The 15,804-nt window shown below is 39.8% G+C and overlaps 1 protein-coding gene across 8 annotated transcripts in view; it reads right to left on the bottom strand.

Annotated features, from left to right (window-relative positions):
* TRIM69 (tripartite motif containing 69) overlaps nt 1–15,427 on the bottom strand; it is a 30,702-nt gene extending 15,275 nt beyond the window's left edge. For all 8 annotated transcript variants that reach the window (XM_081510963.1, XM_081510957.1, XM_081510959.1 and 5 more), the window contains exon 1: nt 15,224–15,427. Coding sequence is in view for 7 of the 8 variants with exons in the window: in XM_081510961.1 (XP_081367087.1) it covers nt 15,224–15,242 (19 nt within the window). In the remaining variant the exon portion in view is untranslated. The remainder of the gene's footprint in view (nt 1–15,223) is intronic.
* Nucleotides 15,428–15,804: the final 377 nt, after the last annotated feature.

Below are 15,804 nucleotides of genomic sequence, written 5' to 3'. Positions count from 1 at the left end.
GGATTCTCCAGGCAAGAATACTGGAGTGGGTTGCCATTTCCTTCTCCAGTGCATGAAAGGGAAAAGTGGAAGTGAAGTCGCTCAGTCGTGTCTGACTCTTAGCGACCCCGTGGACTGCAGCCTACCAGGCTCCTCCATCCATGGGATTTTCCAGGCAAGAGTACTGGAGTGGGGTGCCATTGCCTTCTCCGCTAATTGGCTACACTTCAATATAAAATAAAAAGTTAATTTGAAAAAAGAATAAAATTGAAACTAGCATTAAAAAAAGAAAAATATTTTCAGCATCTCAGAAGCCCCCATATGCCTGCTCCAACTCACTATCCCTCATTAAGACTGACCCCCATCCTGACTTCCAACACAATATATTAGTTTTACCTGTTTTTTAATTTTATATAAATGCAAATATATACTCTTTTGTTGCTGACCTCTTTTGTCAACGTTATAAATGTGAGATTTATTCATATTCTATATAATTTTGGTCCGTTCATCCTCATTGCTGTATAATATCCAGTGTGTAAATATACCATAATTTATTTCTCTGTTCTCCTGTTGATAGACTTTTTGAGTAGTTACCAGTGTGGAGCTGTTGAGAGAGTCATTTCCTAGGCAGATTGATAAGAAGTCTAGGGGTCCCCAAGGAGAGAGGGGTCTGGAATTCTCAAGGAGGAAGAAAGGACAAACTTTTTTTTTTCTTTTCTCTCTACATTCCTTAGGATTGTATAACAATAATGTATCCTGCCTGAGGACAGTCTCTGGATTAAACTCTCTGGCTAATTCTGTTATTTTAAAATGTAAAGTATGGGAGTAGGTCTGTCTTTACAGGGATTATATAACAATAATATATCCTTCCTGAGGACAGTCTCTGGATTAAACCTTCTGGCTAATCCTGTTATCTTAGAGTATATAACTCCACTGCTAACACTAGCAAGTGGGTACTCTTTCTGCCCCCTTCTGATGCCTATGTCAGAAGCTTTCTCTGTCTCCTTTATACTTTAATAAAACTTTATTACACAAAAGCTCTGAGCGATCAAGCCTCGTCTCTGGCCCTGGATTGAATTCTTCTCATCCCGAGGCCAAGAATCCCGGCGTCTTTACGTGGTTCAGCAACAAACCTTTCACTATTGTAAATAGTGTTGCTAGGAACATTCCTGCTCATGTTCTTTGGTGAATATATATTATATACAGATATATGTTGGAGATATTGTGGGTTGGGTTCCAGGCCACCACAGTAAAATGAATATCAGAGTAAAGTGAATCACATGAAATTTTTGGTTTCCCAGTGCATATGAAAGTTATAACTAATCTGTTACACGTGCAATAGCATGATGACTAAACAGTACGTATCTTAGTTAAAAATGCTTTTTTGTTAAAATATGCTAACCATCATTTGAGCCTTTAACAAGTGGAGTCTTTTTGCTGGTAGAGAGCCTTGCCTCTGTGCTGATGGCTGCTGACTGCTCAGGGTGATGGTTGCTGAAGGCTGGGGTGGCCGTGGAGGTTTCTTGGAATAAGGAGTGAAGTTTGCTGCATTGATTGACTCTTCCTTTCACAAATGATTTCTCTTTAGCATGCAGCACTGTTTGATAGCATTTTACCCACACTAGAACTTCTTTCAAAATTGGAGTCAGTCCTCTCAAACCTTGCCTCTGCTTTATCCCTAATTTTATGTCATAGTCTAAATCCTTTGTTGTAATTTCAACACTCTTCACAGCATCTTCACCTGGAGTAGATTTTATCTCAAGAAACCACGTTTTTCCTTCATCCGTAACAAGCAACTTCTCCTCTATTAAAGTTTTTTTTTTTAATGTGGACCATTTTTGAAGTCTTTGTTGAATTTGTTATAATACTGCTTCTGTTTTATGTTTTGGTTTTTTGGCCACCAGGCATGTGGGATCTCAGCTCCCTGACCAGGAATCAAACCCACATCCCCCGCACTGGAAGGTGACCACCACTAGACCGCCAGTTGTTTTTGTTGTTCAGTGGCTCAGTTGTGTCCCACTCTTTGCAACTCCATGGGCAACAGCACACCAGGCTTCCCTGTCCTTCACTCTCTCCTGGAGTTCACTCAAACTCTTGCCCATTGAGTCAGTGAAGCCATCCAACCATCTCATCCTCTGTCATCCCCTTCTCCTGCCCTCAGTCTTTCCCAGCATCAGGGTCTTTTCCAGTGAGTTGGCTTTTTGCACCAGGTGGCCAAAGTATTGAAGCTTCAGCTTCAGCATCAGTCCTTCCAATGGATATTCAGGGTTGATTTCCTTTAGGATTGACTGGTTTGATTTCCTTTCTGTCCAAGAGACTCTCAAGAGTCTTCTCCAGCACCACAGTTTGAAAGCATTATTTCTTCAGTGCTCAGCCTGCTTTATGGTCCAACTCTCACATCCATACATGACTACTGGAAAAACCGTAGCTTTGACTATAATACGGACCAAAGTAATGTCTCTGCTTTTTAATACGCTGTCTAAGTTTGTCATAGCTTTTCTTCCAAGGAGCAAGCATCTTTTAATTTCATCACTACAGTCACCATCCACAGTGATTTTGGAGCCCAAGAAAAGTCTGTCACTGTTTCCATTTTTTCCCCATCTATTTGCCATGAAGTGATGGGACTGGATGCATGATCTTAGTTTTCTGAATGTTGAGTTTTAAGCCACCTTTTTCTCTCTCCTCTTTCACCTTGATCAAGAAGCTCTTTAGTTCCATGAAATTGCAGTTAATTGAGTCATATCCCTAGGCTCCACTTCCAGTGCTAGTTCTCTTGATATTCTACCACATCTGCAGGTACTTCCTCCACTGAAGTTTTGAACCCCTCAAAGTCTTCCTTGTGAGTTTTAATCAACTTCTTCCAAATTCTTGTGTATGCTGATAGTTTGACCTCTCCCCACAAATTATCAGTGTTCTTAATGGCATCTAGAGTGGTGAATCCTTTCCAGAAGGCTATCAATCTACTTTGCCCAGATCTATCAGAGGAATCACTATCTAATGCAGTTATAGCCTTATGAAATGTATTTCTCAAATGGCAAGACTTAGAAGTTGAAATTATCCTTGTTCCATGTCCTGTTGGCAGGCATGAAAACACCATGAATCTCATTGTACATCTCAATCAGAGTTCTTGAGTAATCAGACAAATTATCAATGATATTTTGAAAAGAATCTTTTTCTGAGCAGTAGATCTTAACAGTGGGCTTAAAATATTCAGTAAACCGTGTTGTCAGCAGATGTGTTGTCATCTAGGCTTTGTTTATAGAACACAGGCAGAGTAGATTTAATGTAAATCCTAAGGGCCCTAGGATTTTCAGAATGGTAAATGAGCACTGGCTTCAACTTAAAGTTACCAGTTGCATTCGCCCTTAGCAGGAGACATGTTCTGGCCTTTGAAACTAGGGAGCCAGCCACTGACTACCCCTCTAGCTGTGAGAGTCCTCGGTAGCATCTTCTTCCAATATAAGGCTGCTTCATCTACACTGAGAATCTGTTGTTTAGTGTGGCCACCCTCACTAATGATCTTAGCAAGAGCTTGTGAACAGTTTGCTGTAGCTTCTACCTCAGCACTGACTGCTTCACCTGGAACTTTTATGTCTTGGAGATGGTTCCTTGAGCTGTGTGTCCCCCTCGGCCAGGTTCAGACTCTTCTTCTGCAGCTCCCTCACCTCTCTCAGCCTTCCTGAAATCGAAGAGAGTTAGGGCCTTGCTTGGATGAGGCTTTGACTTAGGGGTTGTTGTGGCTGGTTTGATCTCTTACCCAGACCCCCAAAGCTTCCTCCATTATCAGCAGTTAGGCTGTTTCGCTTTTTTACTCTTCACAGCTTATTGGACTCGCACTTTTAGTTTCCTTCAAGAAACCTTTCTTTGCATTCACAAATTGGCCACATGGCACAGGAAGCCCAGCTTTCAGCCTGTCTTGGCTTTTGACATGCCTTCCTCACCAAGCCTTAATCTTTTGTAGCTTTTGATTTAAGGTGAGAGACATGTGACTCTTCCTTCCCTTTGAGCACTTAGAGGTCATTGTAGGGTTATTAGTTAGCCAAATATCAATATTGCTATGTCTCAGGGAATAGGCAGGCCCAGGGAAAAGGAGAGAGACAAAGGAATGGCTCATCTGTAGCAGTCAGAACACATACATTTATTAAGTTCCCTTGTCTTATGCAAGTGTGATCTGTGGGGCCCCAGAACAATTACAACAATAACATCAAAGATCACTAATCACAAGTAATATAATATCTGTGATAGAAATTTAATAATACATATAATTATATATTTAATTATATAATAATATGTAATATCTCAGATATTAGTATACTAATTTAAAAGCTTGAAATAGTACAAGAATTATCAAAATGTGGCACAGAGACACAAAGTGAGCAAATACTTTGGGGAAAATGGGACCAATATACTTGCACAGAGCAGGGTTGCCACAGACCTTCAATTTGTAAAAAATGCACAATGCTATCAATAACATTCTTACGTGTGTTATTGTATGTCTTTTCTGTATTTTTTGTGAGCATGTGTAAGCATTATACATGTGGAAATAGCATTGATAGATCATGGGATATGAACACCTTTATCTTTACTACATAATACCAAACTGTTTGCCAAAATAGTGGTAGCAATTTATACTCTACTAGCAGAACATGAAAATTTTGGTAGCTCCACATCCTCACCAACATCTATTTTCAACTGATGTGTTATGGTACCTCAGTATAGCTTTAGTTTGCATTTTTGTGATTACCTAATGCAGTTTAACATTTTTCACATATTTGTGGATCATCTTTTGTTAAGAGAAGAAGTGTCTTAAGTCTTTTGTTTATTTTTCTAATGAGTTGTTTGTCTTATTGATTCAGAGTAGTTCTCTATATATTCCAGATACTAGTTCTATTTTGGTTGTTTTGTAAATATCTTCTCCCACCTCTGGTATATGGCTTGTCTTTTCACCCCCATTATAGTGTCTTCCCATGAAAAGAAGTCCTTAATTTTAGTGTAATTCAGTGTAATTTACTATAATTAGTTTATAAATCTCTTTTATTTTATATTTTGCCTAGATTAAAGGCAAATCCCTACAGGAAATATCCCTGTTTATTTCTGCTTGGAGATCCAAATTACACCAACCCTCCACCATTTTATTGGTTTCACCATTATTGGTTTCAAATCTGTAGCTCACAGCATGCATGCTAAATAAGTTGCTTCAGTTGTGTCTGACTCTTTGTGACCCTATGAACTGTAGCCTGCCAGGGTCCTCTGTCCATGGGATTCTCCAGACAAGAATACTGAAGTGGGTTGCCATACCCTCCTCCAGGGGATCTTCCCAACCCAGGGATAGAACCTGCTTCTCACACATCTCCTGCACTGGCAGGAGGGTTCTTTACCACTAGCTAGCTCATAGAGGGGATTGTAAATTTTAAGCCTAACCCCGTAGGAGGGCAAGCTTGTGGTTACAAATTCTCCACGGACACTCTTGTTTATCACTCAGATCCCAGATCAAGATAGTTAAGGTCATTATTTTTCTTTGCCGCTCCTTCACTGAGGATGTAACCCTTCAAATGTGTTACCATTATTTAAGGGTCTGAGGTCCAACTCCCTACTTGATGTGGGTCTAAAGATTGTTAAAGCAATTTTCCACAAGTTAAAATAAATAAATAAATTTTTTTAAAAAAATTGTTGAATCTGGGTTTTCCTGAGATACACAAAAACTCTCAGTGCTGATACAGCTCTCAGTGACTACAGCCCATCTCACTGCTTTCCAGTCTTTATTCTTTGGAATGCTCTTTACTTTCTTGTACACTCAGGTATGCATTACAAAGGATGTTTGTTACATTTTAACTAGCAGTTCGAGATGTTTTATAGTGGTAGGTTTTCCAGGATAAATGGTTCACAGTATTGTCGGATGTTTCCCAAAATAAATGATTCACAGTATTATAGCTGCGATTATTAAATAGTAACCAGCAGAAGTGGATTTGATATCAATACCTAAGAGTCTGATGAAGTAAACATTCAATAATTCCAGCTCTGTTCTAATGCCCAAACTTGTTAGGGCATAGAAGTGGGTAAGATAGAGGCTCTGCCCTCGAACTGCTCACATCTGGGTTTTCACTAGCATTTGTAGGTCATGGCAAAGTACTACTCGAAGTCCCTGGCCCATTCTTCTTAACCTCCCAACTCCCTTACCCTATCCCATACCTCGTAAGCGTGTAGCCCACACAACAAACCTCCATACATGCATACACACACACCCCTATACACAGCTGCCCTTTGGGCACAGAGCTGCCTGTGGGAGCTATGGAGGTCCTAACAGTGAACACAGAATCTCTTGAATAGAGAATTTTAAGAGTTCTAGATTCATGGCATGTAATTTAAAATGTTTATGGGAGAGCGCATGGGCTCTGTGTCCAGACATGGACTCTTTATCTTATAAAAAGGAATATAGCTGGAGGAGGGTCAGAGTGGGAGCCTTGCCCAGGTCTAGCAGTGGCACTTCCCTGCCCAATCCACTCACCTTTATTCTACCTCATCTGAGCACTAGCCATGGGTTGAGCCTGTCTCTGTTCTGGGGTTGGCAAGGAGAGGTGGCCTGAAACCAAGTCTGGAGTTCCATCTCACAGGCCATATCTTTACCAGAACTGAACTTCTGGAGTCTCAGAGCCCTGTGGGATCTGTCTGACTTAGCTGTGTGGAGGACCTTGTCACAGCGCAGGGCTCTCCTTCTTCAGGGTTTTCTGCCAGGATTCCTGAAATGACTTTGCCCCCAGCTTAGACTTTCAAATGCCAGGATCTGCTGCCCCCAGCGTAACTGTTACAAGCTCTGTGTATTCTTACCCTTCCCTAGATGCCAAAGCTGAAAGGCTGTGATGCAGGAGGACAGAAATGGAGACTGAGATGAAACCTCCTCAAAGCAGGAGGATAATTTGTATAGTAGAGCTAAGTATGTTTTAGGAGATCATAATAGATGGGTCCTTGATGTATAACTAGGGGGTGTGGTCAGCGGAAATGTATAGGCTATATAAGATGGAACTCAGAAGATCAGATCTTAGGCAGACGGAAGTGAGGAACATTATTATGGGAGAAAAAATAAATGTTAAATATACATATACTATTTTTCAATTTGCGTATTGTGTCCTCCACAGGATGACAAACTTAAATATAGATGGAAAATTTATTCTGAGGCAGAATCCCTGAAGATTAGTCCATAGGTTACTCTCATGCTCTTGAAAGGAAAACTAGAACTCAGAAGTTGCTCTGACACTCAAGTCAGTCGTAGAATCAAGGGAGACCGAAGGATTCTGACCTTAAGACCTCAATTGTCTCTATCTGCTGTACATCCCCTCGAGAATCTAAGTATCCAGAACTCGTCACTCTTCATTTCTAACTCTCCATTCCCAGTCATAACTTTGTGCATGCCTCTACTTGTAAACTTAGTTTCATTCATATTCAGATCTGTTCTAGCCAAGAGAACATGGCTAAAAATGCGTTGCCTCACCATTCATCAGATTCCGTACGCATCAGTGACTCGTTTGCTCTCTTTCCACACTTACATTTTCCCCTCTTTCTACCCAGATGCTTTGGCCTGGGCTCCTAGACCTTTGCTCCCCAGTTTCCCTGTGCCGCGTGTGCTCTTTACCCCTGACACTTGACCCCTCAATCCTGGGTCTTGCCTGCCTGGACCTGATGGAGCCATCTCTCTTGGAATAGTGCCCCTCCATCATTCTCCTCAGTCTTTCCGCAACTTCTATCAGACAAATGTCAGAGCCTCTCCCTTTAGCCCACATTTCTCTTAATTTCCTTCTCATATTCTCTTATTCCAAAGTTCTCAGTGCTTTGCTCTGGACATTTTTCCTCACTCTTTTTTTATGGATGCTACTTATTTTTTGTTCTTTTAAACATTGAAAGAGCTGAGTTCTTCCTCAGCTGTTTGCAAGAGACTTTCAAGAGGATGGAGGCAGGACCATATTTAAGGTCATTTGCTCTATGAACCAGTATGTGCATGAGTTCTTATAGCCCTTGCTTTTCCCCATGATTAGCATTTCAGGGTTGCTTACAATGCAGTCTATGTCCTTCACTATTCCTTACCAACAGACTGCTTTTTACAAGCATGACTATTTGTTCTTGTTCAACCTCACCTTCCCTACATCTCAAATCTTTGTGACAAATGGAAATTTAAAAAAAAAAAAGCTCCAACTTCGGTCGCTTGCCTGTTCTTGTTGTTCAGTACAAGAGCTTTTTGGTCTTGGATCACTTTCTTTGGAGAGCAATATTACTCTCACATTGTATAAAATCTGCATCCCTAGGCATCCATTATCACATTCCTGTTTGACTTTCTCTATACTGGGCAGTTCTTACTCATAGGCTGTAGTCCAGGCTTACAGACTACTTTTATCTGTTTTTCATTTGTCTGTTTTTCATTCTCTCTATAGTTTTGAGTTGGATGAATTTCTGAAAGAAGAAAAAAAATCACTGTTTTTATTCTAACACTTGAAAACCAATGCTTAAATTGTTTTTGACTATTTATCCAATCCTTTTATGTATATAGAAAAGGGCTAGGGAGAGGGTAGGGGGAGGATATTTCAATATGTCTTTCATACACCATCTTAATCAGAGTAAGTAATGGACTTGCCGCAGTCATCAATGTGGATGCCTCTCTTCAAAGATTACAAGTTAAATTTCCTTCCAGAAACAGGTATAGGGACTCAAAGTCAGTATTAAGCAGTGTTATAGAAAAGGCCGTGCTCTGTTCTTCCCACAGCTGGATTTTTAAACTAAAATTCACCCCCAATACCTACTAGATATATTGATCACAGTTGCTGTCATTCCCATAGTCCATGCTGAAGGTCAAGCCTGCGTACAGCTTGTGACCTCACTCCTCCCAGGTGATTAAAATACAGGTGGGCTTCTGACCCATTCCATGGGCTGTTCAACAACCCGAGATGTGACTCAGTGAAAAAAAGATGGTATGGGAAAACCAGAACCTCTTGCAAATTTAGCTCTGGAAACGAGAGAATCAGGAAATTGACAATCGAAGCAGAAGCTTCAAGGTTTCCATGAGGTAGAGTTTGGAACAAAAAGATCATGCCATGGAGAATCATAAAGAAACAGAATCTAGAAGATGAATGTCAAACGTAAGGCCAAAAAAAAAAATTGCAGATATGTAGGGTGGAAAAAATCAGATGATCGAGACAAGAAGTACATTATAGAAAGAGATGCGGGGAGTGACCGTGTTACATTAACCACAGCACTGTCCCTTGGCTTTTTCTGGATTCCTGCACCTAACACAATGCTTGCCATAGTAGGGGCTCAACAAATGCGTTAGGTGGATGGGTGTTTATCCTCAGGATGCGTCTTTACTTAAGGTAACCTTTCTGAATCTCTGCTCTTGTAACAGACCCTTTACCCCAGCACCCTGTAGAAAGTGTTTTCTTAAAGCTTGCTGTGTAATTTACTAAACACTCATTTAATAATTTTCATTCTAGTTGATGTATTGAGTCTCTCCTTTGGCTCTTGTGGTCCAATGCTGCCGTAGTTCTCTTGCCTCTGACCACTCCCCTGCATTAGCTGGTCTCTCTTCCTTGTCTCTGAGTAAGTAATCACCAGAACTGTCTCCAGCTCTCTTCTGGTTCTGTACTCTCATCTTGCCAAGTGAGCTGTTCATTCCCATAACTTCAGATACAGCTTCTACAAACGTGACTCCCAAATCCGAATCTCTGAAACCACAGCTGTGTCCTTGAAACTCAACATGACTTAAATAGAACTTGTCTCTCTTTCTAAATCAGTTCCTTTTCTTTTTTTAATTTATTTATTTTTTAATTGAAGGATAATTGCTTTACAGAGTTTTGTTGTTTTCTGTCAAACCTCAACATGAATCAGCCATAGGTTTACATATGTCCCCTCCCTTTTGAACCTCCTTCCCATCTCCCTCCCCATCCCACCCCTCTAGGTTGGTGCAGAGCCCCTGTTTGAGTTTCCTGAGACATAGAGCAAATCCCCATTGGCTCTCTGGTTTACATACGGTGATGTAAGTTTCCATGGTACTCTCTCCAACTGGACTTCTTGGTTTCTATTTATTGCACTACCAGCATCTCACTTTTGAAATCTGAATTATCTTTGGCTGTTTTCTTCTTCATTCTCCATCATCTAATCAGCTGCAAGATCTAGTTAATAATACTGATAGAAATGATAATTGCTAACCCTCCTCTGGCTCAAAAATCTTTTTTTCCCTCTCCATAGCCTACCAAAATAAGTTTTCTGTTTTTTTAAGGGCCGCAGAATTCAGAATTCTCTACAACATGTTGCAAACTCTTATTTCTAGTCTTATTTCCTACAGTTCTGTTGTATAGAAAGAATTCTAAACTTATCGTTCTTTTACATATTAATGAAAATAGAGGGAAACAACAGAATGGTAAAGATTAGAGATCTCTTCAAGAAAATTAAAGATACCAAGGGAACACTTCATGCAAGGATGGGCACAATAAAGGACAGAAATGGTATGGATCTAACAGAAGCAGAAGATACTAAGAAGAGGTGGCAAGAATACACAGAAGAACTATACAAAAAAGATCTTCACAACCCAGATAATCACAATGGTGTGATCACTCACCTAGAGCCAGACATCCTGAAATGTGAAGTCAAGTGAGCCTTAGGAAGCATCACTACAAACAAAGCTAGTGGAGGTGATGGAATTCCAGTTGAGCTATTTCAAATGCTAAAAGATGATGCTGTGAAAGGGCTGCACTCAGTATGTCAGCAGATTTGGAAAACTCAGCAGTGGCCACAGGACTGGAAAATGTCAGTTTTCATTCCAATTCCAAAGAAAGGCAACGCCAAAGAATGCTCAAACTATCTCACAATTGCACTCATCTCACACACTAGTAATGCTAAAAATTCTCCAAGCCAAGCTTCAACAATACATGAACCATGAACTTCCAGATATTCAAGCTGGTTTTAGAGAAGGCAGAGGAACCAGAGATCAAATTGCCAACATCCGCTGGATCACTGAAAAAGCAAGAGAGTTCCAGTGCATTAATGACTATGCCAAAGCCTTTGACTGTGTGGATCACAATAAACTGTGGAAAGTTCTTAAAGAGATGGGAATACCAGACCACCTGACCTGCCTCTTGAGAAATCTGTATGCAGGTCAGGAAGCGACAGTTAGAACTGGACATGGAACAACAGACTGGTTCCAAATAGGAAAAGGAGTATGTCAAGGCTGTGTATTGTCACTCTGCTTATTTAACTTATATGCAGAGTATCTTGAGAAACACTGGGCTGGAAGAAGCACAAGCTGGAGTCAAGATTGCCAGGAGAAATACCATTAACCTCAGATATGCAGATGACACCACCCTTATGGCAGAAAGCGAAGAACTAAAGAGCCTCTTGATGAAAGTGAAAGAGGAGAGTGAAAAAGTTGGCTTAAAGCTCAACATTCAGAAAACTAAGATCATGGCATCTGGTCCCATCACTTCATGGCAAACAGATGGGGAAACAGTGGAAACAGTGGCTGACTTTATTTTTCTTGGGCTCCAAAATCACTGCAGATGGTGACTGCACCCATGAAATTAAAAGACGCTTACTCCTTGGAAGAAAAGCTATGACCAACCTAGACAGCATATTAGAAAGCAGAGACATTACTTTGCCAGCAAAGGTCCATCTAGTCAAAGCTATGGTTTTTCCAGCAGTCATGTATGGATGTAAGTGTTGGACTATAAGGAAAGCTGAGAGCCAAAGAATTGATGCTTTTGAACTGTAGCGTTAGAGAAGACTCTTGAGAGTCTCTTGGACTGCAAGGAGATCCAACCAGTCCATCCTCAAGGAAATCAACCCTGAATATTCATTGAAAGGACTGATACTGAAGCTGAAACTCTTAATACTTGGCCACCAGATGCGAAGAGCTGAATCATTTGAAAAGACCCTGATGCTAGGAAAGATTGAAGGTGGGAGGAGAAGGGGATGATAGAGGATGAGATGGTTGAATGGCATCACCAACTCAATGGACATGAGTTTGAGTAAACTCTGGGAGCTGGTGACGGACAGGGAGGCCTGGCATGGGGCAGTCCATGGGCAGGCTACTCCGCAAAGAGTCGGACATGGCTGAGCAACTGAACTTAACTGAACTGATAAATACAAACAATAAATGCTGAAGAGTGTGTGGAGAAAAGGAGAGCCTCCTACATTGTTGATGGGACTATAACTTGGAATAACCACTATGGAGAACAGTATGGATGTTCCCTAAGAAACTAAAAGTAGATCTACCATGTGATCCAGCAGTTCCACTCCTGGACATACATCAGGAGAAAACCATAATCCAAAAAAGATAACATGCACCCGAACATTCATTGCCTCACTACTTACAATAGCCAAGACACAGCAGCAACCTAAATGTCCATCAACAGAGCAATGGATATAGAAGATGTACATATATACAGTGGAATATTACTCAGCCATAAAAAGAATGAAATAATGCCATTCGCAGTGACATGGATGGACCTAGAGATTATCATCCTAAATGAAGTAAGTCAGAGAAAGACAAATATCGTAGGATATCACTCATATGTGGAATCTAATTTTTTTAATGATACAAATGAACTTATTTACAAAACAGAAACAAACTTTTGATTACCAAAGGGGAAATGTCAGGGGGAGGGCAAATTCAGAGATTGGGATGAATATGCACACACTACTATATATATATAAGATAGATAACCAACAAGGACCAGCAATTGTATAACACAGGGAACTCTACTTAATATTCTTTGAGAACCTGTAAGAGAAAAGAATCTAAAAAAGAATGAGTATATGTGTATGTATAACTGAATCACTTTGCTGTACAACTGAAACTAACACCACATTGTAAATCAACTATACACCAATAAAATTAAAATTTAAAAAATTAAGTAGACTAGTTGTTGCTAGGGCTGGAGCAAGGGGGAAATGAGGAGTGGTTGCTAATGGTATGGAATTTCTTTTGCAGTGATAAATATGTTCTAAAGTTAGATAGTGGTTTTGGTTGTACAACTTTGTGAATATGCAAAAAGCCACTGAATTGTACACCATGGAAGGGTGAATTTTGTGATATGAAATATATGTATTTCATGTGAATTCATCTTGCCAATGGAGGTTTTGCCAGTTACCCTGACTTTCAAGAAGATAGCCGCTGCTATAAAACAAGGGATTCTCTTGATCTTATTAGTGAATATTTATTGATCTTTCATTGTGCAAAATAATGTGTATAAATGAATCCTCATATAACTTTATATAGAGTCCGCAAAGAGTTGGACATGACTTAGTGACTGCACAACAACAACTTTATGAGACAGATATTTTTCCATTTTTAAGGAGATTGAAGATTGTGTGTTAAGTCACTTCGGTCGTATCCGACTCTTGGCAACCGTATGGACTGTAGCCCACCAGGCTCCTCTTCCATGGGATTCTCCAGGCAAGAATACTGGAGGTGATTGCCATGCCATCCTCCAGGGGATCTTCCCGACTCAGGGATTGAACCCACGTCTTTTACGTCTCCTGCCTTGGCAGAAGTGTTCTTTACCACTAGCGCCAACTGACATTGAAGCTTAGAGAGGTTAAAGAACTTGTCAAGGTTACATAGTAATTAAGTGATGAAGCCTGAATTTGAACTGTTTGTATAACCAAGAGCCCATTATCCTAATCATTTAGTCACCAGAAAGCCAACCAATGTTTTATGCAGTTGAATTTATCAAATGGATCAAATTTGTGAGGCAAAAGACCTATAAAAACTTCCTACTGCTCTAGAGGGAGGAATGCAATTGGAAATCAAAGAAGTTTCTGACATTGCTCTACCTGGAAATCTTAGGAAATCACACCCACTGACAGACCCTTATGGAAAGTCTAACCTTAAGGCAGAGGGAGGGAAATTCAAGTCAGGGATTGATTTCATCCTTCTAAGCCTGTCTAAGAAAGCCATCCTTCTCCACTCACCAAGCACATTCTTCTAGAACAGAGAAAGGGCAAGGAGTAATGAAGTCCTTGGAAACTTGCAGAAGAAATACTTAGTTTTTCCCTGAGATTTTTTTTCCTGATTTTTGAATTGTGATTTTTGTAATCATGATTAATAAAATATTTAAGGGAATTTGTTGTTTGGTAAGGACCTTTGTTGTATATTTAAGGGCATTTTTTCCTCAGTTTTTATTACTTCAAAGTAATTTTTTTAAACTTTGATGGGCAGATTTTCTGAACAATTAACCAAAAGCACAGAGAAATACGATTCATCTGTACAGGACAAATCACATGGCAGAGTTACCATACTAGCAGGACATATGCTTCACATATCCTGCCATTTTCACATAAGTAGGGAGAATTATGAATTTTTTGACTTATCAGAGCTCATAATTGAAAGAGATCTTAAGTCATTTAATTCACTCCTTTCCAGCTTCTGCTTGAAATTTTGAAATAAAGGGAGGTTCACAATTACACAAACAATGTTTTTTTATTATTAGAAAAAAGTATCTATTTTTACTGACCTCACTGTAAAGGAATAAGAATGTAGTAGAAATAGGCAATAATAGAAGCTTTTTTCTCTAGAAATTATAAACAAAATACTTACACCTTTTTTGTTTCAACAGCTAAGGACAGAGAAGGGTAAGAGCAAATCTAAAGGTCCTGTGATAGAGGAAATTAGAACCTGATCTTAATGATTAATATACATATAGTTTAAACTATATAAGAAGTGGTAACTATTGGAAGTGATAATTCATGTCATAGTTTGTTGTTGATGAATCTTAGGTTTTTTTTTTTACCTTCCTGTAATTGTAGTAAATAAACATCTTCTTTTATCTGTATGACAATCAAGAAAACACTAACTTCAGAGTATAACTGCATTATTTTAGCTCTGAAGAGATCTTGAAGGAATTCAATTTAACATGTTTAATCAATTCAACTTTAAGTGTAAAATACCAAGTGTGATACTATAATGAGAAGATTAAATTTTTTCAGTATAAAATAATAACATGATTACATTAAGAAGGAAAGTGTATTTTTGTATAGTTAATTTTTCTCAAAAGTTTGTGGTGGATTTCAATAGTTCTTACCATACTCTCTTCTCTAAATTCTCAATTATTCCAAGGCCTAGAAAGAATATAGAAGCTATAAACTGCCACAAGTTAACTCTTTCCCTGAATTTTCTTTCATGCTGTAAAATCCATGCCGTCTTCTGTGATCCAGTTTTCCACATTATACTCAGGAAACCAAGCTAACTTTGAAAAAGGTTGCTCACCTCCATGAAGCTCTATCATCAGGCCACCAGGGGGCAGAGATAGACACTTGGACCAGAGCTCAACAGCCCTCTAGGATGGTTGCAGAGCAGGAGTTTGTGACTCGTTAGTTTGCTAAGAATGGGCCCAGAGCATGACAGAAAGAGGGAAAGTTCAGGAGCTGGGGAGACAGGAAGGCCAGAGTGAGGTCTGGCAGATTCCGTGACAGTTTGTCAGTTGCTTTGGTCATCAGTAGCTTAAGAGAAAGAGAAACCCTGATTGGAACAGCCTCCCTGCCCACCGTTTTTTGGCAAGGAAGGGAAAACAACTCATTTAGATTCAAGGTGGCAGTCTAATCTTAAGGGTCACATATCCCCATTTCTGGCCTACAGTGCTACCGGAAAGTGGAACATCATCATCTGCCTGTAAGACTAGTGCATGAGGAATAACCACTTCATCCCTGCTTCTGATTTCATCACAGCGTTGAGACCCAGCTGAGTGGCGTTAGTAGAGAAGCTCTTCCACCTGAGAGCTTACATTCCATTGAAACAGCCTATGCATTGAAATGACTCTGTCTCTGAGAAAGTAACAAATGCCTGGAGAA

Source organism: Giraffa tippelskirchi, chromosome 7, assembly GCF_054371585.1.
Source record: "Giraffa tippelskirchi isolate mGirTip1 chromosome 7, T2T-mGirTip1v1.2.pri, whole genome shotgun sequence".
Classification (NCBI taxonomy): domain Eukaryota; kingdom Metazoa; phylum Chordata; class Mammalia; order Artiodactyla; family Giraffidae; genus Giraffa; species Giraffa tippelskirchi.
This window is presented reverse-complemented; position numbering and strand designations above follow the sequence as displayed.